Source organism: Triturus cristatus, chromosome 7, assembly GCF_964204655.1.
Source record: "Triturus cristatus chromosome 7, aTriCri1.1, whole genome shotgun sequence".
Classification (NCBI taxonomy): domain Eukaryota; kingdom Metazoa; phylum Chordata; class Amphibia; order Caudata; family Salamandridae; genus Triturus; species Triturus cristatus.
Genome location: NC_140590.1, coordinates 569,972,375 through 569,998,469, shown reverse-complemented (window position 1 = coordinate 569,998,469; position 26,095 = coordinate 569,972,375). Strand labels below are relative to the sequence as shown.

Below are 26,095 nucleotides of genomic sequence, written 5' to 3'. Positions count from 1 at the left end.
GTTCAAATTATAAGCCTACGGGCCCCAAATTACTAGATTCATTGACTCTGGACTGGCAAGACATTTTTGCCTATTTGTTGTTAAAAAGTTAGAGCAAACTCATGCCCTGATTTACAAAGATTTTGCGTTACTTTTTTAACACATACCGACACAAAATCCTTTTTGGGATTTCCAAATCAATGCATTTTGGTATTTGCGTTGGTTTGTAAGAAAAAGTAACACAAACCAGAGCGAAGGACTGCTTTGCATTACTCTGCGTTGAGGGGAATTCCATAGGTGGTACATGAGCCTTCCCATGCAACCATCCATGGTTTCTGCCGTAAAACCCTATCTTCTAACAATAGTAGACAGAGTTTTGAGCCAAAAGTTATCACCACTCGAAAGCAAGTGTTTTTTCTCCTAACGTTTCCCACTTTGCATGTATGCTGCATTGTACAGCACACTTCTAAAGTGGGTAAGGTTTTAGTTAGTCTTAGTAGAGTTTTTATTATTGGAAGGGTATCCTTCCAGAACAAAATCTATGCTAGACTGATACAGACAACTTTGCACTATTAAGTAAAGGTGTGTGCATGGCAAATATCTCTGCAGATATGTGGCTTACCTGCTCTCTCCCTATCACACAATGCAGTGCACCATCTTTGGGTGCTGTGCTGCGTTGTGCGACAGGTTTGTAAATCTGGGCCTCAGAGTTTGTAATGAGGTTGTTTGAATACTTCTGGCAACTGCTTAGCATATCTATTGCACCACTGCCGAGAGCTGTGGATGAAGTGGAAAATGATGTGCAAATGGCCCTGACCAATCTATCTACAGAGCTTTCCCTAGGATTTGCGGTAGGAAAACTTGTTGGTGAAGCTTAGTGATCTTTTGTTTTGGACTTTGGTTCACCCTCGTGTGGAAGTAAGAGTTGCAAAATTTGAGATTCATTTCCCACTTGTATGTGTTCTGATTGTGGCTGCTGAGTAGGCCTATAAATTACTTGTCTGTCACTGGCAGCTTTTGTGCCATCGTGTGGATGTGGCATTTGAGACTCTAGTCCTTTTCGTGTACTTGCTTCTGAATGTAAGACTGCTGCCATACTGAAGAAATGGAGGACGCTCCTTCTCCCACATTACTGCAAAGACCTGGAACAGCTTCTTCACTCAACTAGGGACAATCACCTCACTTCTGGAATTCTGAATGGCCCTCAAGACCTGTGTTAGAACTGGGATTCCCTAGTTGGCTAAGGTAGGTACCTTAGGCCAAATAGGGACCCTCGCTTACACATCAGGGAAAGAAAGGATAACTTCTCAGATAACCCCTGCTCACCCCCTTGGTAGCTTGGCACCAGCAGCCAGGCTTATCTTCAAGGCAAATGTGTAAAGTATTTGCAACCACGCTCCCAGTGACCCAATGGTGACACCACAAAAGGACTCCACACGAACTTCATATAAAAACAAGTATAAGTTTATATCAAAAGATATACGATGAGACCACACGATGAAAATCATATGCGTATTTGTAATATACCTCCTGGCCGGTTATTAGGCAGAGCCAGCTCTTATACGTTCTGGTGGTATTAATGAGCAATTCTATGTGATCCTATGCACTCCTAATGCAATGCTATGCAGTTCGTAATGCAAGAATTAGGCACGTTGCAATGCAAAAAAAATGCAGTTCGTGATGCAAACGAATGCAATGCATAATACAACAATCAGGCAGTTCGTTATGCAGAAATAATGCAATGCGTAATGCAACAATCAGGTAGTTCGTTCTGCAAACTAATGCAATGCGTAATACAACAATCCGGTAGTTCGTTCTACAAACTAATGTAATGCGTAATACAACAATCGGGCAGTTCGTTATGCAGAAATAATGCAATGCATAATGCAACAATCAGGTAGTTCGTAATGTAGAATTAATGCAATGCGTAATACACTCCAGCACCGATCACGGTGCTTCAGACGGTCTCTCCGCCCCTCGTACTGACTCGCCGTCAGTTTCCGTCAACATATGCCCCCAATACGGATCTGGTGTAAACCACAGTGCAGCTCCACGCTCCAGCCCCGGTAATGCCACTCCTTAGTATGTACGGGCAGACATACGAGCTGGAACAGAGGCTCACGCTACAAGAAGGGGAGAGGCCGAGAGTGTCTCTCTCCGAGCCCGCACCCCACCCCCCCCCCCCAGGTGCCGACACACGTTACCTGGGGAGTGCGACCTCGCTCTCTTCTCCGCCTCTCAAGACTTGGGCCTCTGATGCGACTTGATTGATTCCGGGCCGATGATGATAACGAAGATCTCAGGCTGCAACACGGAAAACACACACAGCATCGTTGAGAATCCCTTGAGCCTCGGGTGTGCACGGTCACAGGGAATTCCTCACTAAGGTCTCAGCGACGCAGTATGCGTGTTCTTCATGCAGCCTGAGACTCACTTGGACTCCAGATGCACACGATCACAGGGCAATCCTCACGAAGGTCTCAGGCTGCACGTAACACATGCACACATCGTCACTGAGACTCACTGGACTCCTGGCGCCCACGATCACAGGGCAATTCTTCCGTGGGTCTGAGGCTGTAAAAAGCACACGCACACAGCATCGCTGAGACACACTTGAACTTCCGGTGCCCTCGATCACCGGGCAATTCTTCCGAGGGTCTCAGACTGCAAAAAGCATACACACATAGCATCACTGAGACACTCTCGAACTTCTGGTGTGCACGGTCACAGGACAATCGTCACGAAGGTCTCCGGCTGCATGAAGCACATGCACACAGCGTCGCTGAGACTCGCTTGGACTCCAGGTGCCCACGATCACAGGGCACGGCATACGAAGGTCTCAGGCTGCACAAAGCACATGCACAAAGCGCTGGTGAGACACTTCTGGAAACGTTTGTGTTCCTGAGTTTCCACTACAGGGAGCCAGCTCACCTCAGGCCCTTGGGATTAAGTTACTTCAGGACAAAGCACATCAAAGTCCTTTCAAGCAGGGGGACACAGCTCACAGCAAGGTCCCTTTAGCCTCTTCCTTGGTTAAAGCAGCAAACTGCAGGCCAACCCCAGAACACACAGCAAGGGTCAGTCCTTTCCTTCAGTCTATTCAGCTGTTTCTTCCTTGGCAGAGGTTCCGCTTGACCACAAAGTAGTTTCTATCCTTTTCAGTCTTGATCAATCCAATTCCCCCGTTCAGGGGTTTCAGCTCTCATAGTTACGTCTCTCAAAGTCTGTGTGTTCAGGGGACCACTGACCACTGTCTAAACCAGTTCTGGGTGTCTCCCTGCCAGTGACACCTTCTTCCTTTGATAGTGGGGTGTCTGGATCCTTAATCACTCAGCAGGTGATGGAGCCATTGTTTTATGGCTGCAGCCCAGGTCTCTTCACCTCCAGGGGCTACTCCTCCCCCCTACACTCCAGATGCAGGTCAGCCTGTTGCTGTCTCACCTCCTCCCCTGGGTCAAGACATTCCCCAGATCATATCACTTTCAGATCCGGACAGTCAATCCACAACCAGGCAGAGACACACAGAAATGTTAGAGCACAAAAACTCAGCTACTTCTAAAAGAGTGGTTTCTAAACACACAATGCAAAAACCACTTTCACAAAGAGATGGGTTATTGAATTGTGAGTTCAGACATACTAAACTTCACCGCTCCATCTTAAGCCTTTGGGAAGATAGGCTGGAAACATATTACACAGCCTTTCCCATTCTGTCCTATGGGCAAGGTGGCCTTTCAACAGTGAAAAACGAAATGGAGAGTATTTCACTGTCAGGACATGTTACACACCTCAGTACATGTCCTACCTTTCACATACATTGCACCCTGCCCAGGGGGTACCTTGGACCTACCATAGGGGTGTCTGATGTGCATAAAAAGGGAAGGGTAAGGTCTGGCAAGTGGGTGCACTTGTCAGAACAACAGGGCAGTTTAACAATCTGCACGCAGGCACAGCAGTGCCCGGCCCAAGTTCTCTCTTTAGGGCTACTTGTGTGGGTGGCACAATTAGTGCTGCAGGCCCACTAGTAGCATTTGTGTTACCAGCCCTGGCACACATAGTTCACTTTATTAGGGACTTTACTAGTAATGCAAACATGCCAATCATGGACAACCAACTACCATTACACCTTACACAGGGAGCACTTGCACTTTGACACTGATCAGCAGTGGCAAAGTGCCCAAAGCATCTAAGCCAGTCGAACGAAATGCATCACAGCATCAAAAATAGAAGAAGTAGAGGTAAAAAGTCAGGGGTAATCACGCCAAGAAATGCCAGGTCTAAACCTGGCTGTGAAAAATAAGCCACCAAGACCTGCAAGTAGCTAGATTCCCTCTTAGGTGATTAGCCACGCTTCATAAATCCAGATTGATTGATAGATGTTTGTTTTGCATATAAACACATTCTTGCTTTGTAAGTTTGTTTGAATAATTTTGTTGGAATTTTTAGTATTGAGACACCTAACTGGTGGAGTCAGGTAACTGTTTTTGGTATACCTGACCGGTATTGTTGAGCTGCTGTCCCCTTTATCAATTAATTGTACAGATAAGGATAAACAACCAATTAATCGTACAGAAATCCTTAGCAGCAAAGGTAAGCAGTCACCATGGCAACATTCTTTGTGCAGACCTTATGCTCAAAGGTAAAACTGAACTGATAATGCTTTGCACCTACCAGGACCCAACTGTACTGTAATGGAAGGAAGGCCTTGGGCCTGAACCTATGTTCCACTGAAACTTATAAGATAAGATATAATCATGTGTCTCACCAAGTACTCCATACTGCCAATCCTCACAATTACACCCACTCATACAGCGACCACACAGACCCAACCTCGTACACATTCTACTAACTACCACACATCTTCTAACTACAGAACACACATTCTAACTCATGCTTATTAACCATCGCTAGGCAGTACTCCGTACAGCAGGCATCTTAGACCTCATCACCTATCACAAGATTGATGCCCTCTGTCATAAACATAGGATTCCCAGTAGCACCACTTAAGAGGACATAACATGCCACAGCAGGTCTCCTCCAGGGCCTGAAGAAATATGATCACACCTTCATCATGATTGAACCTCTATGCGTCCCATTGCCTACTCGAACCATCTTCAAAATCAGCTGCAGATCCATACTTACCTTGCAAACAAGCTCACCATCTCGGTAGTCTCAGAACATCCGGAGCCAGGACTCTTGCAGACTAAGAAGTGTATAAAAGGAAAAACGAGACAAGGAAGCAGGATTTTTACATCTACGGTCTCAGGATCTGGAACAACATCACCATAATCATCTGGACTGCCCCAAGGCTGCTCCAGTTTAGAAAAGAGTTGAAAACTCACCTCTATAAAGAACACTACATCACAATGCATTCCACAAACGTACCTTTCTGAGCACTCTGACTCTATGCTGGATTTTGCCCATGTACAGCACTTATTTGCTTTTTGTCTAGGTTCACTCTGTAGAAATACTATATACATAAAATCTTTGTTACACCTTTTCAAGAGGGACTGTATATTGTTCTACCAAATGTAAATTTGTACATTTCGAACACATCACTTACTTCACCTGCACAACCAAGAAATTCTTTTCTCCAGAAGCTATAGCATCATTTGAATTTGGTTGGACCGTGCACAGAAGAAGGGAGGAGGTGTCATTGGCATTCATAAGTTCTCTTGCTCCTGCACCCTAGGCGAGCAAGTAACACTCAACCCCCTTGATATGCCATTTTCCACTCTCTGCAACTTAGCCTGCCACCTTCCATCTCCTCTTCAGGCCTCCTGGACAGAACAAGGATTTCATTTATATATTCTTAGATCTCATCACACACAAGCTAAAATAAAACCCCAAGAAACACAATCCTCACCATAAACACACTCTAAAAACCACATACTTGACCTTATCTACTCCATATTACCAACAATCCAATGCAAACCACACAAGCCCCAGGACCACTACACAATCCCTCTCTCTCTTTTCACCTAATTACCAACAAACAAAGATCAGCCCAAAGAGAAGACTAAACCTTCAGACCCTTCAAAGAGTTCTCCAAGGACAATGTAATGCTTGAACTTGCTCTAATCCTATCAGCTCCTCATCCAGTGCCAACACCCTTCTAAACAACTGCAACACTTTTTGGGAAAACTATGTGAACATCCACGCCTCACTTAAAATATCTAAGGGCACGTCCAGGCCTTCAGCACCCTTGTACTGTAAACATCCTGTTTACAATCCATCTGCAGACAGGAAAGACGAGCATGTGCAAGGCAATCGGCCTTGCATTCATGAAAGTTAGAGCTATTGGCATTGTAAATGACAATGTTTTTCAATTTTGTTTTTTGTTTGCAAAGGTATAAATACCATCAGAATACCCAACGTGAGGATGAAAGTTATGTACGTTTGGTGAATCTCTTCCTTTTTTAACAACGGTAAAAAATATATTAAGTCCAGTATTCTGAGATTCAGAGATCAAAGAGTCAGGAGTCACAAACTTCTGTAGTACTCACCAAGGAATCTAAGATAACTGCATACCAGTTTGTTTTAGTAAAATAGGTAAATAAAAAAGGTATTAAATATTATGAAACTAACCTAATTATGTGGGTCCAGCATAGAAACCAAAAACATCCACCATAGGTTACAAGCTACATTCTACAAAATATAATGTAAACCCTTAATAATAGTGCAAAGTTCAAACAAAACATAAATCCAAGTCTAAAACGTGAAGTCAGTGTGTACCTTTGAAATACGAGAACTGCTGCTGGTCCGCACTAATAAATGCTCATACCAAGCTGGCAGATGGTAACACAACATATAGACTATAACAAAGCATAACTGGATCATAAGGGGAAAAAAAATCCAACAGGTCCAAAAAGATTAGACAGCACAACCACTGCAGAGCTCAATGATTTACTCAACTCACTCAAAGCTACCTCTTTTTCAAATGTCTCTCTGAAGACCTTCTCTCACCATAGTCCATGCCTGCCCCACTGAAGGCATCTTTCCACAAGTTCTCAAGATAGGCCAGGCCCTCCCATTCTTAAAGAAACCTGCACCAGAGCCAGAAGACCTTGGCATCTACAAGCCCATCACTCACCTAGCAGACGTCAACAAGACCACTGAAAAAGCAGCACATGTTCAACTCCAAGATCACATTGATGCTACACATCTCTAGCACAACTATGTCTAGCTGTAAAACAGATACTACTACCTCACAAATTGCAGGGTGCCCTCCTGACAGCAGATGAAGTAGACCCTCTGCCTCCTCATATTACTGGACTTTTCAGCTTACTTCTTCACAGTTGATTACCAAACCGTCATATGCATTCTGGAGTCTTAAACAGGATTCATCAGCAATGCACTTCACTGGTAATCTTCCTACCTTTTCAGCGTCCACCGGTTTGTTCACATGAGCACCTCCTGGTCACAAAAAAGATGCCCATCACCTACATAGTCCCTTAGGGTTCCATACAGTGCCCAACCATCGACAACCTCTACATGGATCCGCTTGGTGCTCTTCTCACAGATAACAGCATTAAGATTCACAAAGATATTGATGATACACAATTCTAAATGGGAGTCCCTTCTGCTTAAGACATCCAACATCTCAAATACTGTCCGCATATCATCCAGACTTGGATGTCCAGCACCTTTCAGAAGCTCAACCCAACCAAGACAGAATTCCTGTTATTTACCAACAACGAACAAGAAATTGTACACACCTGGCTGACATGAACCTTGACAGCTTTGAACTTCAACTTTAAGTGAATTCCAAGTCACTTGGATTCACCCTGTACAACAATCTCACCCCCAAGGAACACAATTCCAAAAACCAAAGAATGTCCTGGTACCAGTTCACTCTTTTAAGGAAAGTGACACAGTTTTTCCCAGAAAGCGACTTGACGAATTACGAACTGCAGTTCATGCCCTTATACTCTTCCACCTAAATTGTGAGAACGCTCTACTGCCTGGCCTCCAAGGCTCCACACTGTCACCCCTTAAGAGCATATTACATGCCACAGCATGTCCCATTGAGGGCCCAAAGAAATATGAACACATCCCCTTCATCCTGATGGAACTTCATTGGTTCCCCTTGCCATCTCACAACATCTTCAAAAACAGTGGCGAACCCCCACTTACCTTACAGAAAAGCTCACCTCTGAAGTCTCAGCACATTCACAGCCAGGACTCTTACAGCCTAAAAAGTGTAAAAGAGGAAAAACAAGACAAGGCAGCAGGCCTTTTACATCTATGGACTCAGGATCTGGAACATCACCATATTTTCAGGACTGCCCCAATTTAGAAAAGAATTGAAGACTTGCCTCTTTAAAGAACACTACATCACAATGCATTAAAATTCCACAAACCCGCTGCCTTTCCGATCACTCACACTTTATGCTGGAATTTGAACATTGTCTGCACTTCACTGCTTTTTGGCTAGGTTTGCTCTATAGACATACTACCTTTCAAGAGGAACTGTATATTGTTTTGTCAAATGTAATTTTGTACATCTTCAACCCGTTACTTACCTTCAGGAACACTCTTTCTGGTTGATACGCGATCAAACCACAGATTCTTCATTTTAGGATATCCCCAGACACCAGACTGGATCTGGAAATGTTCTCAGCAATGCTCCTGCCACTGCCCGGCTCCGCATTGGCTTCGTTCTCCCCAGGAAGTGACAGAGTGAAGCTGTAAATAAGCGCCATCCCTGTGCATCAGTGTCAGTGCCTTTTTTTCCACGCCTTCGAAAGCAGATCTAGAGCTCCACTCCTTTTGCCAATTTATCAGCAATACAACATGCCTGAGTTGGTTATGGTGACAAACCAAAGATAAAGACCATAGTCTTGTTTGGTTTAATGGGAAAAGTTATGTCCGATACCATAGATCTGATACATTTTGTATGAAAATGTATGACGAGGGTAATAGGCTTGGCAAATTTATTGTGAAAAGCATGTTAAAGCAAATACACCTTCAAGAAGGATTGTTACCACACTCTGGTAAAGACTGCAGACTGATAATGTGTTACATCGAACCTTGCCGATACCTTAGTAGCCAAAGGTTTTCATGCACTTTACAGTCGTAGGCAAACCCTGGTGGTAGAGGATTTGCACTGTTAAATCCTTATTAGGCCACCGTAAAAGGTGTTGTATATTCTTTTTATCAACTGTAATTTTGTTCTTATTTATGATATGGTTTTATCTAAGGTGGTGCCATTGTGGGAAACCTTATGTTAAGAACATCAAGCCTGAATTGGTAAGGGTGACAAGCCAACTTTAAAGGCTATAGGCCTGATTAGTTCATAGGTTAAACAAAAAAATTATATCAGATGTCAATAGGCCTAATCTGTTTATTATGAAAAGTTGCAACAAAGGTAATAGGCCTGATGTGTGTTTTATGAAACGCACATCTTAAAGCCAATAAAACCTTAAGGGTGAATTCAAACTACACGTTCAAATTTGTAGACTGATATTGTATTAAGTAATCTCTCAGGTTGCCTTTGTAGTAAAGGGCCATGATGATGATGATCATCCATTTTGGCAAACCGCGGGGATAGAAGATTTGCAAAGTGATAATCGTTGTTAAACGCTATTGGGAGGGCATACCAGGTTTAGTTGTTTGCCCAGCTTTTGTAATGAAATAAGATAAAAAATATACAATTAGAAAAAAAGTACACACACCAACGCCACCACCACCACCACCACCACCACCACTCCTCTCTACTGCCATTGGTCTGTTAGAGGGTCAGCATAGAGTTGTGGGTCAACCAACTTCAGCAATTATCTCAATTGCCATGTGGGTGATCTGGTCTGATCACATGTGAACAAATGCCATCCATTAGGGTTGGTGGGGCAGTCATGTAGTTTTCAATTTTCTCCATTTTGTTTAAAGAGTGCTCCACAAACAGTGCTTTTATTTGTTGCTCATTTGATCTACAGTGTGCCGCATGGCCCTGTTTCTAAATCATGTGCTTGCATAATGAGTCAGTAGGTGGATGACTGGAGGCATGAGTGTAAGGATCAACAACAAAGTGCAAGTGTATACCGATATACTGAGCACCAGTGACTGAAGATACATTTTCAGTAATAAGCGAGACCAATCAGATTTGCCAGTACTTGTTTTAAATTTTCCTGCCTGCTCACACTTGTTGTCAAACTTCATACCTCTGAAGAGAAGTACAAGTAGGGAAGTGTCAGGCAGGGAAGGAATCTTTTCATCTCCAGTGTGAGATTGTCCATTCAAGCCTACGAGTGCCAAAATGTATTAGGCCACTGAACTCTGTAAAATAAACAAACAGGACACACATAAAATTATAAATGTGAGGCGATGGTAGACTGTTGCACACACATTCATTTGGTGCAGAAAAGTTTTTCAATCGCCCCCTATGGGGCGCGTTCTAGTTGTTTTGCCAATACGTCACACGTGCCGTCCAGGCGTCACGTGATTGGGAACCGGCTTCTTATATCCGGGTTTGCCGATACTCGGTAATATTCAGGCCGAGGAGGACAGCGTGAGGTTTCCCGCGGGAGTGTGTGAGCATGGAAGTAAGTGTAGACAGGGTTCAGTGACTGACTAATAACCAAAATGAGGTCTGATTTGCTGTTCCTGATTCTCTCATATCCATCGTTACAGATACTATAGCACATTGATCCCCCCTCCCGGACCCATGAAGTAAAACGCATACAGTTTTCGAGTAAGCCGATCATTATTTCCATGCTACTGTGTTGTTTTTAAGTTCTACCATGCATGTGCACATGCCCGAGCGCTTGCCAGACATTGCTAGCGCATCGGTTGTTAGTATGCTTAGTGCTTTTATCCACGAGTACGCTTTTACGAGCACTGTTCAGGTCAAAGGCACAATTTAGCAAATGATTGCTTGGCATTGTCTATAATTAAATGGCAATATAAATCACAGGCTTTGTCCTGTAGTTGGACACCTCCATGATAAATTCAAATCTGGAGCGGCTGTTAAACACTGCACATGAGTGCCTGAATTAGGGGCACCAGCGGTATAATTTTAAATTTCACTTTTCCCCAATCACAGCATGGGATTATCCAAAAAAATTCTGCACCAAACGAATGTGTGTACAACAGTCAACCATCGCCTCACATTTATAATTTTATGTGTGTCCTGTTTGTTTCTTTTGCAGAGTTCAGAGGCCTAGGAAATCCCAGGAGGCCACATTGGTAGAACCGTACGTTTTACCACTCGCACGGTTCCACAGGTTAGGGTGCGCCTTAGCGTACGCATAATGCCGTGGAATCTCCCCTGGTCCTGAAGAATGCTTTAGCGAATCCGCAATAATAAGCTGAAACATGTTGACCTGCTCTTTCCACTTATTTTAAATCAGACAACTCTGATTATCCTAACCAGCCAGTCTAGGTCTGTTTCACTTGCTTTTAAACAGTTGTTGGTTTGCCTGGAATAAATCGTTTTTTGGTTAAAACCAGCCACCTTTTAATACTTGCACCACCTTTCACAATCCCTCTCCCCAACAAAAACCTGCTCCGCTGTACCTCAGGCGTCGAAGCACACCAGGGAGGCACTCGGCCTCTCTGGTGGGAACCCTATGTTGAAGCATGTCACCAACCAGGTTGGTGAGTGAGGGTTCTTTTATAAAATAAATTTTGTTTTCCCACGCTGTTTTACTGGCTAGTTTTTCCTAGTTATTTAACAATCATTCTTTTGTTGTTTCTACTGATATGGCTTTTACTACAGAGCGTCTCCACGTGATACGCGACGAGGATGATGATGCCTCCCCTCCAGCATTGGACAGGGCACATCGTGTGGCGCCACCTCGGGGCTGCTGGATCCACCCCGGACATTCTGACGCACGTTCATTTCTTTGTGAAAAAGGAGGTCATCATGAAACCAGTACACAGTAAAGCTACCCTGCGGTACCGTGGTTTCTCTGTTCAACTCTTCCAGGACCTCTCCCCTGTTACTCTTCGCCATCGCATGGACTTCCGGCCATCACTGACAAGCTGCAAAACCTCATTATACGTTATCAATGGGGCCATCCTTTTGTCCTCATGTTCACCTCGGAGGGCAAGAGACAAACAATCTGCTCCCTGGCCGAAGCCAAGCAACTGCTCGGGCTCCAAGCAGACCCGTCTGAGGGCATATCATCACCTCCTCGACTCACCCCAGGGAATCCTTGAGGCCTGTCTGGTCTCTGGTGGCGCCCTGCCACATGGACACATGGACAGAGCCCACAAGGTAGCGGCATCTCATGAGACCAAAAGAGATATTATTCAACACCTCTGTGAAATAAACTCAATACCTTCCCGAGCTCCCTCGACCAATGGTTCTCTATGAACTGGCACCACAGATTGCTGCGACCCCGTATAGAGAGGAGGTAAAGCAGGAGACCCACCTTGTTGGGGAATCCCCAACTCTGTGACACTGCCTGCGAGTGCTGGAAAACAGGTCCCCCGGGAGGCTCACCTGATACTCTCCCTGGCAGCCTGGGACAGATGCTGCGGATGTGCACCCACTTGTTTTGATCTTATTGACTGAGTTGGTCCAGGAATGTATGGATCATATAGGTATGAGCAGCCTCAGCTGGTGGCTTTGTGCTGGCCACGCTGCGTAGGACCGGGGTGCGTGGACATTTTGTATCTGCAGTCCCCCATGCCATGATGGGATGCTTCCCCTGCAGCCTAGGGGTTGCTTCCTGCTGCTGGACACCCCCCCCCATTCGATTTACACAGTGGGAGAGTGACTCCTCTATTGTGGCTGGCATGCTTGTGCACTGGTCACAACAGGTCGATCGCCTGGAAAGAGAGTGGCCCCACCCTTACTTTGTCTTCATTCAACAGATACTTGTTTGCATGTACCTGTATCTTCTCCTCCCAGGTTCCATCTTCTCCCCGGATTCTGCATGGGATTGTCTTGGTTTTCATCCCTTGCTCTGAGATTTGCATTCCTGAGGTCGATGCCTCTTTACTGGGACACAACCGTGCCACCCCCAGACACACCCCTTTGTCTGTACTAGGAGACACAGTCACTGACCCTCCTCTTCCTCGCAATGGCCACCCATCAAAAATTGCTTTTCCTTAATGTCAAGTGTCGGAACTCCCCAAATAGGAGGATGCAAATATGGCGCTATCTCCTCTCACACGACCCGGATCTCATCTTGCTCCTGGAGACTCATCTCCTAAAGGCTGACAGATCACATATGCTTCACCCGAAATACCGCCACCATTTTAGCGTGCATGCGCCCACTAGAACAGAGGGAGTGTAAGGCAGGCTTTTGAACACATGTACTTAAGGCAGTGCGCGACACCAGTGGTCGGTTTGTGAAACTTACCATACAACGCGGCTCGCACCTCCGCACACTCTTGAATGTTTATGCCCCAAATCAGGTGTAGAATCTTTTCCTTGGGAACCTATTGTGTGACCAGGTGATATCATGGGTGGGGATTTGAACGTGGTCTGGGACCCGAGGCTGGATCGTACTGCTTCCCCTTTTAGGGTACGGGGGCAATGTCAGCAGCACTCAAGACAGACATCGCGGATATGGGCCTGGTGGAAGCCTGGAGGTACAAACACCCTGATAGTTGCGACTTCTCTTTCTATTCACACGTTCACACCTCCTATTCCAGAATAGACTATCTCTCACTCACTCCCTCCCTCCTTAGAGATATGGAAACTGGCATCATTACGGATATCTCCATATCAGATCATGTGCAGTGGAAATTGTATGGAGTTGGCTCGGACGTTCGTGCCAGACGTAACCTCGCAGGTGATTCCCCCATACCTCCTCCAGGACCCAGTAGACATGGCATAGATTTGAAAGGGGATTACCAACTTTTTTTTTAGCTTAATGACCACCCTGAAACTTCGGCCTACACCTTTTGGGATGGTTATAAGGCTACCATCTGGGGGGTTGTTTCCTTCATTGTCTATGCACGTGCACTGGAATTCCGTCTGGTTGAAGTGGATTTGACCTCCATGATCAAATCTTTGGAGCGTCTGGACCAGATTGCCCCCTCCCGTCTTAACAGGAGACAGCTGGCCCTGCTGCATAGCCAACTGCTCGCTCACTGGACAAATAAAGCAGAAAGGGCCTTGCTTGCTTTGAAACAGCACTACTACAAGGGGGGAGATAATGTGGGGGCACTCTTAGCAAGCAAACATACGACAGCAGCACACTCGCACTCGTATAGCCAAGATCAAGAAAAACACCATTGACTGGGCCATCACAGAACAGACAAAACAACAAGCCTGCTATGATTTTTATCAGGCCCTTTACTCAGAGGTCGGGACTTTTCACACACTCCACATTTCCTACCTTGGCTCCTGTACTTGGGATCCTATCGAACTAGCCCATGTGGACCTTTTGGAGGCCCCTATCGCATTTGCTGAACTACAGCAGGCCTTGAAGGCTCTGCCGCTGGGTAAAACTCTTGAGCCTGATGGGCTCCCGGTAGCTTTCTATCAAGTCTTCCTTCCCCTCCTCCAGGACCACCTCCTAGGGCTCTTTAATACATTCTCTTCTGACTCAGGTCTCACCCCGACGCTGGCGGCGGCAGAAATTGCACTCATTCCTAAGCCTGGCAAGGACCCCACACTGTGCACTTCTTATCATCCCAATGCACTCTTAATCACGGATGCTAAACTCTATACTAAGATCTTGGCAAATCACTAGGAGCCATATCTCCCTGGCCAGATTGACCCCGACCATGTTGGCTTCATCTGTAACCGGCAAGGGGTGGATAATATCCGCTGAATCACCTATCTAGTGGAAAAATTCCATTGTCGTGCTATACCCACTTACCTTCTCTTGCTCGATGCGGAGAAGGCCTATGACCGGGTCAGGTGGACAATTCTAGCAGCGCTGCTTAAAAAAATTGATCTGGGCCTGAACATGATATCTTGTATCATGGCTCCCTACCATTGCCCCACTACTGTTGTTTGTGTCAATGTCTCTCACATGCAGCCAATACGCCTAATGAGGGTTACTCGTCAGGGGTGTCCCTTGTTGCCCTTACTATTTGCCCTAATGGTGGAACCCCTGGCTATCACCATTCGGCAGACGGATAGCATTATTTGAATCCCCTTCGGAGGCTGGGCACATAAATTGAGAATGTTCGCAGACTATCTCACGCTCACCCAGCCCATGTCCTCTTTGCCGGCGGTGGTCCTCGAATTGACAGATTTTGAACAGGTCTCCGGCTTGCGGGTCAATATATCTAAATCCCAAGCGTTGAATCTCTCCATTCCCAGGCAGGATCTCCCCGCTAACCAAGCTTTCGTCCCCTTCCAGTGGGCCCAACATGACATTTGCTACTTGGGCCTCAAGCTGACCCCTACCTTGTCGACCTGGACAAAGCCCCATATCGAAAATCTGTCCTAGACGACCTTCGATGTTGGCAGCCCCTACACGTGTCCTGGCTGGGGTGGCTCAACGCCGTTCGGATGTCCATCCTCCTCAGGGTCCTATATTTGTTCCAAATGATCCCCCGCCCATTCCCTACAAGGATATCCTACATCTCCAGCAATATAGTCATGCCTTCATATGGGGAGGAAGACCACCCAGATTCTCTAACTCCATCCTAATGCTCCCAAGAGAGGGGGGAGGGGGGGCTGGCGTGTCCCAATCGCTTGGAAGATTACTTGACGGCACACCTTTGCTTTATATCGGAGTGGGTAGTGAGGGAGAGCAAGAAACAATGGTTTCACATGGTCCAGGCAGTCACTTGCAGACCCCTTTGGGATCATGCCTGGCTCCTTGAATATGCAAGGCCACGGAGTGCTTACTTGGCGACCCCTACCAGGACTGTCCTCGAAATTTAGGACGAAGTTGAGATTCAACGCGGACTTACCACATTTCCGTCGCCCAACACTCCCGACACGCAATCCAGATTTCACTCTGGCCCTAGAACCCCATTCATACTGTACTTGGGATGCGGGGGACTGTCGTAGAGTGCGTGACCTGTTTGACGGGCTCTCCATTGAAACATTCGACCTCTGTAAACAAGAATTTCACATACCCAAAACGGCTCGCCTGCAATATTGCCAATTATGCCACTGGGCACTCCACCCCCTGAACACAGATGGTGCGACCAGACAACTTACCCCCTTTGCAGCGTAAGATTCGGCCTATGACGGCACAAGAGGCCTATCAAGTTCTCCAGCATTCCGGTATGGAACACTCTCACACATATCAAACCTAGGCCTGGGTGGTGAACTTCGCTCCGTTCGCTGAGTTTTCTGCACTTCGCGGAGTTTGCCAAGTAATTTCTACCAGAGCAGCAGGAATACCAGCACAAACTGCAGTTCGCACTGCACTCCACCACTTGTGGAACTTCGCTGAGTTTTTTTGTAACTTCACGGAGTTTAGCGTAGCAAAAATCCGTAAACTACGCCCAGGCCTAATCAAACCCAATGTCACTCAGACACCACGGATGGCATTTCGCATGAGACAGCCTATAAACCGATGACACGGTGGTACTATGCACCGACTCGCTTCCATTGCTATATATTGCACTACATCAGATCTCTGCAGGCACTGTGAGGCAGCCTCAGGGGATTTTCAACACATTTGGTGGACCTCCCTCTCCGCTAACCTACCTCCCTTACTTACCAGGTGACGACAGGGATTTCATACCCTTGGTCCCTTGTAGACTTAGCTACTTCAGCCATTTGCACCTTACTGTTTGTATTTTACTGTTTTGTTTTACTTGTAATGTCTATGCCAGATCCTCAGAGCGGTTGCACTAACTGACAGTTTATCCTGCCACATTTGTAGGATACCTGGTTGTGCGATTGTCTGATGGCAACAGCTATTATCTTGCTCATATTCTTATTTGCAAAATGACCGAAGTCGCTGTTGTCGCTGCATCTGAGTGCATTACATGCAACGCTTGTCTTGTTGATCTGTGAAACTTCTTTTCATTAAAAAGATTCTTAGTATAAAAAAAAATAAAGCATCAGGGTCAGAAATCAGATTTGTTTTCTGTTGTATGGGAGCCTTTTCTACTCTTGTGTAGCCCAATGTCCCTCGCTATTGTCAGTTTTGGGTCTTTGGCATGGCAAAAATAATCAGGATGACTGTCCTGGTCTTTAAATCCATTGGAGAGTCCTAGAACTCACCCTCTCACTGAAGTTGCTAGCAAGGTCTGGCTGGGTAGACTCCAAAAAGTTTTCAACATAAGATGGTCTATCCATACTCTGAAGCAGAAAATGCCCAGCACCATGTCGCCAGCCCGAAACAGTATATCATTGTGATCTCGTTATAGACACATAATTTGCAGACCTTAAGAATGTCAATGTACAGGAGCACACTTGGGTGGGAAACAATGAGATAACATTAGTAAAAAGCAGGTTATTAGTTGAGGGGGTAGGTACTCACTTCAAGTAATATTCACAACCCATGTCAGGGTGAACCTTTACAGCCATTAAGTTAGCCTGAGCTCCACCCCCTGGTAGGTATGGCACAAAGCAGGCAGGATTAACTCTGGGCAATGTGTAAAGTATTTATGCAATACCAAGAAAGTAGGAAAATAGTAATGCAAAACAATAAAAATTCCAAACTAAATTAGTAAAATTTGGTGAAATGTAATAAATAAAATCTTAAGGGGAATTGGACTTTACATATTTAATGTTTCATATAGAAATAACACCAAGTGCCAATGATAGTCAATGGTCGCTGTAGAACAAGACCTAGGCGCAATTAAATGTGACTGCTATGGACCGTGGGTCACATACACTAACCAGATTTTTAGCTTCTGACTTTAGTCCTTTATGTCCCAATACACCGTATATTTCCATCTCTTACACCCCCCCACCCCCAGGCGAAGACTCGCAAGGGTGTCAGGCCAAACATCAGTGTCCAGTCCAGAACTAGTTTCCACTGGTCAGTTGTAGGCAAAGGCCTTTTGTAGCTTGTGTCCTTGCCCCTTTAACAGGGGGCCAGCCGTAGGAGTCCATTTCATTCTCCTTGGTACAAGAGAGAGCAGGTCAAGTCCTCCAGGCCTCTTCTCGGGATGCAAACAGAAGTTTCAGTCCTCTTCCGATCTTCCTACGGTCCAAGAAAGCTCCAAATTTGGTGCCTGAAGGTGCCACATTTATGCCTGGCACTAGCTAGTGGGTGGGAATGACCCCTAACCAATGGGGCAAAGGTGACCAGGGCTAACTTTACCCACATTGGGCATTTTCAAGAAGGTGAAAGTCTTCGGCCATACTCAACTAGGGCTCTGAGGGCCCAGTGTTTGAAATGGGAGAGCCCGTGCGAAAAGCTCTGCTCAGAAGCCCTCAGCTGGTGCCATTAAAATGTCAGCGCACCCAAACCCAAGGCTGCGTAGTCTTCAATCTGCCTCATGTTTCCTTAATCCAGTACCAGACAACTCTTTCCCCTTTATCTCACTGTTGCAGGTTCCTGCTTTGTCTGTTTGTAACAGTGTTTCCATCTATCTCTTCCTCAGTCTTTCTGTTTTGTTTTTCTATCTCCTGGTTTGGGGAAATGTCTAACCCCGGGTGGAGCAGGCGGAGTTGCTCTACGTGAAGCTCTACGGAGTTGGGAAAAAACTCTGTGGAGCTCCAGTCCGCACCTCTCGCAATAAATATTTTTCAAATAAAAATTACAATTATAGTAAATAAAAGTGCATTTACCTTTATCACAGTGTCCCGGGCTGCTCTCTTCCTCCTTGCCGTGGTCCTGCAGACTCCCCTACGTCAGACGTACGTCATGGATGCGCAGTCCTATCATGACGTACGCCTGAAGTAGGGGATTACAGCGAGGAGGAGGAGGGCGGCCCAGAGACGCTGTGATAAAGGTAAGTGCAATTTTATTTATTTTAATTATAATTTTTATTTGAAAAATAATTATTGGGGGTGGAAACGTGGAAAGGTCCGGGGCTGAGCTCCGCTCCGGAGTCAGAAGTTTTGCAGGAACTCCGCGTTCTCCGCAGAATGCAGAGTATGCCAAAAATCCGCAAACCCCACCAGCGGAGCGGTGTTCGTGGCCCAGGGTTAGAAATGTCCCAATCAGGAAAAGTAAGTTCCAGTCCATAATGATGAGCGCTAGTGGTCCCCATCAGCAACCACAGACTCAAACTGAGCACTGGCTGTGCATAGGGAGTGTACTATAGTAATCCTAGTGTCCTCCCACATCTAACACTAAAATCCAATTTTAGATTATCCCGATACCCCCAACAAACTTAAGACAGAAGTCTGATAGAACAACGCTGAGCTTCAAGCAACCAGACAGTGGATATACACAAATTGTATTGGTATTCCGTTTTCCTCCTTCAAATAGTTCCCCAAATGTTATATATCAGCCCAGCAGACCTGTCAAACAGGCTGTGACACTAATGTAAAAAAAAGGCCTACTGTGAATGGGCCTTTACTGATTGGGAGAAGAAAAGAAGGGCCCTGCCCAAGTGTCAGCTAACATTTGCCTGGGTCAGGGGATGCATCTCTGAAGTGCACCGCAACTGTCCTATTAAATACTCCAAAAGGCTGTCAAGCAGGTCAGGACAATTCAGGAGGATCTTATCCTGTGATGGAGGCTGGTCTGGCTAGGAGGACAAAATAAGAGTGCAGACCTGGGTATTATCTACATCTGCTGGTGACAGGGTAGGCCTCTTTTTTTAATCAAGTCCTTATGCCCTGCCCACAAGCCATCCTGTCAAAGGCACAACTGTACCTACCCACGCCCAAAGTCTTTTTTCACTGCCCTGGGCGCAAGTTCATACCTTGTTCACACATCCTTCATGCCTACTGACATGCTAATTATTGTTTGGTAGAAGAGGAGAAGCAAACTGCATATTTAGTTTCCAGGTATTTCAGGCAGGACAAAGGGAACTTTCTAAAAGGCATCTTCCTAAAATATTTATCACAAATCAAATTTCAAAAAGAAAAACAAACATGTTTTAGCTGTTTCCTAGGTGGAGGTCAATTAATCAATCTTGTGTTTATTGATTAAAAAACAGTACAATACTTATAAAATCAGTAAATCTCTACTTAAGGCTATCTAAGTGCCAATGTGTCCATCATAGATGCATAGAGCTAGGTTTAAAAAATCATGCCATACATAGACGAATAAGCTAGCAATCATTGAGTCTCATTGTTCATTTAACGAGATAAAAAAATTGAGATTTTGACAATTTAAAACCATTGACCTTCCTTTATCTTGTAAGTGGGCACAGGAAAAACATCAGAGTATAAAATACAGACATGAATATATGATCATAAAGAATCGTAAAGGCTGTAGAATATGCAGGGGGAAACAGTGGAAACATTGAGACATTACGTCAACTCATGTCACCTGCTAGGGTTGAGCATACAAAACTTTTTTGAAATGCTTAATGCAAACATCAACGCTACTGTACAAAGAGGCATTATCAAGGTGCTTAAAATGTGCCCTAGCGCAATTGTGCAAGGAGGCATAGGAAGTTTGAACCTACTAAAACGCGGTTACCTGCCTAGTAAGTGTTTATGCGCACAGTGCTTTATCAAAAGTGCCTAGTGCAATGAGCTTGGAGCAACTGTACGGCATACATACTGCAATTGTGCAAAGAAGCATTGTCAAAGTGCTCGGCAGCAGCATTTGGCAGGACTGTGCGACAAGGCAAACTTGTTATCACGCTCCTAGCAGCCCGATAGGCTTGGGTGCCTGGTGCAAACATTGTGCAAAGGTAGCATTCGCTGCAGCTGGCTGTACAAAGTTAGCATTTACTGTGAAATCAGAGCATCCAACGCTTCAGAAATGAGGCGCTTACTCATGATCATCACCTGACTGAGCTTTTCATTGATGCTGGACAGTGGCTGCGGGATAGGGATCAATAATTCTCTTATACTGTCCCTAGCAACCCCTTGTAAATTAAGTCTTTTATAAAACCCTTTCAAACCAATGGACAGCATTTATGTAAGGATTGTAATCGGTTTGTTAAAAATTGCTCAAAACTGCACCAGTCGAATATTCAGCATAAAACTCTGGATTTAAATCCTGTATAGCGCCATCCTGTAGGTTATAACATCTAAAGCAAAGAACTCATTACGCAACAATGACCTCCAATGTACTAGCAGGGGGTTTGGGCACATGTACAAACGTTTCTTTTGCCTGATGACACAAGCAACAAAACGCATCTTCTGGTTGGACCTGCTTCTGACACTTGGGGACGAAACAGAACGTTGGAAGGCATCCAAATGGCATATTTATCAGTCCCCTCTTGATCGTCAATGACCGTGCTGCCTTGAAATAGGACTGTTCCTTGCTTATGTTTTATGAGTTTATTACTAACCACCCATGCGATCTTTTTATCCGTGTAGCTTTGTCTTCCAACCTGCTTTTCTGCTGTATGCATTTGTTCACAAATTTCTTAAATGTATAGTCACTCATATTCAGTTGCCTTAAGTCTAGGATGCCAAGATTCTGTATGCTTTCCTCTAGGTATTTGGCAAATTTACCTACCCCCCTCGCCCCCCAGTTAGGTATATCTCTGCCTAAACTAGTTCAGCCTGCGATCCCTCCAGGGTACTCCACAGTCGATAACAACATTTACATTTGTAGCTGTTTCCTTGTTGGAGGTAACATTTAATAATCCTAATATTGCATCCCACTGCTTTCCTATGGAACGGTCAACTCTGCAATAGTGAAAATAGCTTTTAAGGCATTGTCACTGTAAGGATATGTTTAACATTTAAATACCATGCACCGTGCCATATGGACGATAAGGCCAACTTAGGGCTGATTTTATATTTAAAAGGAAGGTTTGGGGCCTGTCAAAAGGGGTTATTTTGAGACACTGAATGTGCAGCTTTAAAACTGCAGAACCAGCCTACAATGTTATGCCTGGGGACATGCACTGCAGTGCCAAAGCAGGGGATGGCTCAATGAGTGCTGCAGTCCACTAGTAGCATTTAATTTTCAGGCCGTGGACATGGAATCTGTTAGAAATGGGGTTTCTGGTTGGCTACGGTACACACCTAAGACAGGGAGAACCCACTGCTCTAGTCAGGGCAAGGGAGCTACACACTGAAGATAACCCCCTGCTCACCACCTTGGTAGCTTGGCAGAGCAGTCAGGCTTAACCCAGAGGCAATGTGTAAAGCGTTTGCGCAACACAATCACACAGCAGTGACACACTAGGCACACCACAAAAGAGACTCCACACAAGGTTATATAAAAAATATCCTTTGTATTATTCGCAAAACACATTAGACCACAATCACATAAAGCACTGTGCCACTAGGCACTTGTCATGACGTCACAGATTACACAAATCACTTGGCCAATCGGGCCACTGTCATAAACATTACAGCTAGGGTAACCAGTAAGTACTGGCAGGATTACCTTTGGCATACCACATTATAAATCCACCATCACTGTGGATATCCCCGTAATATGTAACATTACATCAGGGCACAACACTTCTGAAATACCAGTGTTCACAAACAATCAGTGTGCACTTGCCGCAGGTGGTCAGTACAAATATCATCAACGAAGGACCTAGGATGCAGCTCCTCCACACTCCTATTGCCCGTTATCTGGTAATTCTTCTCCACAGCGAAATGTGGTAACACTGGGGAATACCTCAGAATCCAGGCATCGGGCCTTCATTGCGGTTTCACCCTGTCCTCACATCAAGATCCAGTGCCCCCAATGTAGGCAAGTGCCCCACGTTGTGCCATTCCCTCAGGCAGCTGCCCGTGGTCGTGCGGAGCAGCCGCCAGAACTAATACCGCCAGTGAGCTGGTGCAAGGGAAAGGCACTCAATTGCTCCTCGAGTTTTGCACACCTTCAGCTCTGTGCGGGATGCACAGGGGCTCCCTTCCCCCTATTTTGCGGTGAGGTAGCTCTGTGTGGCTGCAGCACACCCTTGAGGCTCACAGGCTACCGTCCCACTGGGCAGGGTTGTTCCCATCGTGGCTGCTCTTCCTGGTGTCTCGAGGTTGCTAGGCAGCACCTAGAGTACTGCGGTGTAGACAGAGCGGCCGCTCAGTGATCTCGAGTGTCTCGTGGCAAAGAGGATATCCTGGACACAGGCCCAATGTGGGCAACACCCCCGGCAGGCTGCACTCTCTTCAGGGCACACCACGGGAAGCCCTGGCAATGTGGCAAGATGAAGGGATGACACCAACCAGCTCTCAAAACCATAAGCTCTCCACCTACTTCAGTGTAAGATGTGGGCAAACCCACGGCGCTCATACCACGCTGGTCCACCCAAACAGTGGGGAGATGAAGTGCTTCACACTCACTTCGTGGCAGAATGATCCCTTGCCTCGGGCTCCAATAACCAGCGTGAGGTGCTCTCAAATGCGCAACTTGAGTGGCCCAGAAGCTGAGCAGCGCTTGACCACGCGCTGAGTAGCAGAGGCAGGGGCAGCACAATGCTCCCTGGGGAACACTTAGAGCAATCTCAGGGAGTAGGGTGTAGGCAAGCAGGCCAGCACATGAGGGTTCTTCAGCAAGGTTGCAGTCCTTTCAGTAGCCCAGCAGGCCCCAAATCAGCACACCAAGTAAGTCCCAGTGGCGGTTCTTTCTGCCAGCACAACAGCCCCTTGCTACACGTCCCACTCAGTTTCTTCTTCCTTTCCAAGCCACAAATATGGGGTCATAGCCCCTTTACTTATTATTGCACAAAGTTTTTATTCTGTTCTGGCAGAGGACTCTGAGCCCAGTCCAAACCAGTTCTGTCCTCACTGGTGTAGTGTCCTGGCAGGGGGTGGAGGCAGGGCAGACAGGGCCTATTCAGGTGCAAGGAAAATCTCTTCCCACCACTCCATATGCAGCCCAGGTCTATTCAGCCCAGCTCTGACTCATACAGGAAATTAAGGTCACACCTCAGCACCCCCCCCCCCCAATGGCTGTCTGAAGAGAATTCACATCCCCTGTCCCAGTCACTCCAAAACCAGATAGTCAATTCACAAACCAGCAGAGGCACATAGACACATAAGCACACATAAATGCCCACTTCTAAAAGTGCCATTTCTAAAATAGTAATACATTTGATTTCACCAATAACCAGGAGTTATCACTACTATTCCAAACATACCAAACATGGTCAAGCTACCCCTCTCAGATCAGAAATTACCACTGAAGCACATATCGGGGAATCCCCAATGCAAACCTATGAGAGGGCAGTCTCACAGCAGTGAGAAACCAAAATATGCTGTTTGTCACTTCCAGGACATGTCACACAGTTAAGGTACATATCCTACCTTTTACCTACATAGCACCCTGCCTATAGGGCTAGCTAGGGCCTACCTTGGGGGTGTCTTATATGTAGTAAGAGGGGAGTTGCAGAAGTGGCAACCACTTTATATGCCACATCACAACAGCAGTAAACTGAGCCCGCAGGCCCTGCAGTGTCAGAGGCCTGAGACAGGTTTGAAAGGCTACTTCGGTGGGTGGCACAAGCAGCACTGCAAGCCCACCAGTAGCTTTTAATTTACAGGCCCTGGGTATATGGGATACCACAAGTGGCGTAGCTAGAGCTTCTGGTGCCCGGGGCTAAACCCCAGATTGCCGCCCATGGCAGGTAGCGCAGGGAGGGTGTGTGGGGGGTATCTGGGGAAAAATTACAGGAGGGGTGGATTGGCAGGCTCTAAGTTACGACACCACTCTCTACTCCATTGCATAAGAAAGGGTGTGAAACTGCGGCATAAGCATAGAGCAAACCTTTTTTTTTTTTTTTTAAAGTTTTTATTGAAATTAGACAAATCAAATAATACAGATTTTGCGGCTGTGCGATACACAAATAACCAAGCAGTAGCAGCATTGTGACATTTCCGGTCCTGAGATAAACAATACCACATCATGAATGCAACCGACAATAAGACCCCATCTACCAATCCATCATCAACACCTGCCCGAACCTGAACCAGGGGGATCCCTGACCCGTGAGCTGTCTCCAGGGTACTAAAGACGTCCCCCTCCCCTGCCCTCATTTCTAACATGGGAAAACGCAACGCGGTGTGCAGTACCCGACCCCAGGAGCGTAATATCCCCGCGTCGACACCCCAGCAGGACCCCTACATCTTCGTAATAGTGGGTTGGTACGACCTACCCCACTCCAGTGGGAGCTATTCCGGGATTCGGGGATGGCGGGGTCGAGCCAGGCAAGCCTGCAATGTATGTTTTATAAGGGCCCCAGATGTCCCTAGGACGCGCTATCGTTGGGAGGAGACTGGAGTAGATCTCGCTATTCGTGCTGCAGAAAGCCATGGCTGTAAGCCATGTCTTGGACGTGGGAGCTGTCTTCCTCCCCCAGTGCTTTGCTATCTCCCGCTTGGCCAGAAGAAGCCCTAGAGAGGCCAGTTTACGGACATTCTTTGGGAAATTGACCGTATAACCCAACAGTGCGACCTCAGGAGTGGGAATGAGTGTAAGCCCTAGCATCTCTTCTAGGATCTTGTGAACCTGAGCCCAGAATGTCTGCAGTCTCGGACACGTCCAGGCCATGTGTGCAAAATCGGCATGTGGTGCAGCGCATTTCCAGCAGGCGTGCGGTCGCGCAGGATCAATGGCGTGGAGTCTACCCGGGGTCATATACCAACGGCGTAGGAATTTATAATGTAGGAGTTTGTGACGGCTATTCAATGACACTGTGTCGGTGACCTTGCAACATGCCGTCCATTGTTCGTCCGTGATAGGCCTACCAAGGTCTGTCCCCCACTCCTCCCGCGCACGATCATCCGCACAGGGGACCCGCACCGCGCACGCCTTGTACAGCTTGGAAACAATATGTGCCCCCATATCGGCGTCAATCAGGATGGTGAGAGGTTCAAGGGAGGCCGGCTCGAGGGGGAATCCCTGAATCTCCGCCCGGGCGGCGCAATAGAGCCGGCGAAGAACGAACCGGTCCATGAATGTAGCGTCACTTAATCGCGCGTCCTCTGACGCCGAGAAAATGTGCCCACCCGGGTACAAGTCCCCGATCCTGGTGAGGTCAAATTTCGTCAACGTTCGTCGCACCAGTGCTTCATCCTTGCCAGGTAACAGCCCAGGGTTGGGTATCGGGAGGGAAGACGAATACAGCAGAGGCTGAGCCAAATAGCGCGAGAGCCTGTTCCATGCCCAGCTGGTGGTAGACACAGTTTGAATGTCCTTTGGGTCCCTGGGGACACCTTTGGGCAACACCGTCGACAGGCGACCCGGGAGGACAAAGT

The 26,095-nt window shown here is 46.4% G+C and overlaps 1 protein-coding gene across 1 annotated transcript in view; it reads right to left on the bottom strand.

Annotated features, from left to right (window-relative positions):
* The window catches only part of LOC146810143 (E3 SUMO-protein ligase KIAA1586-like), a 46,751-nt gene that overhangs the window by 9,986 nt on the left and 10,670 nt on the right, over positions 1-26,095 (bottom strand). Inside the window, exon 3 of the mRNA XM_085614946.1 lies at positions 8,130-8,170. Within this exon, the coding sequence (XP_085471072.1) occupies positions 8,130-8,170 (41 nt within the window). The remainder of the gene's footprint in view (positions 1-8,129; positions 8,171-26,095) is intronic.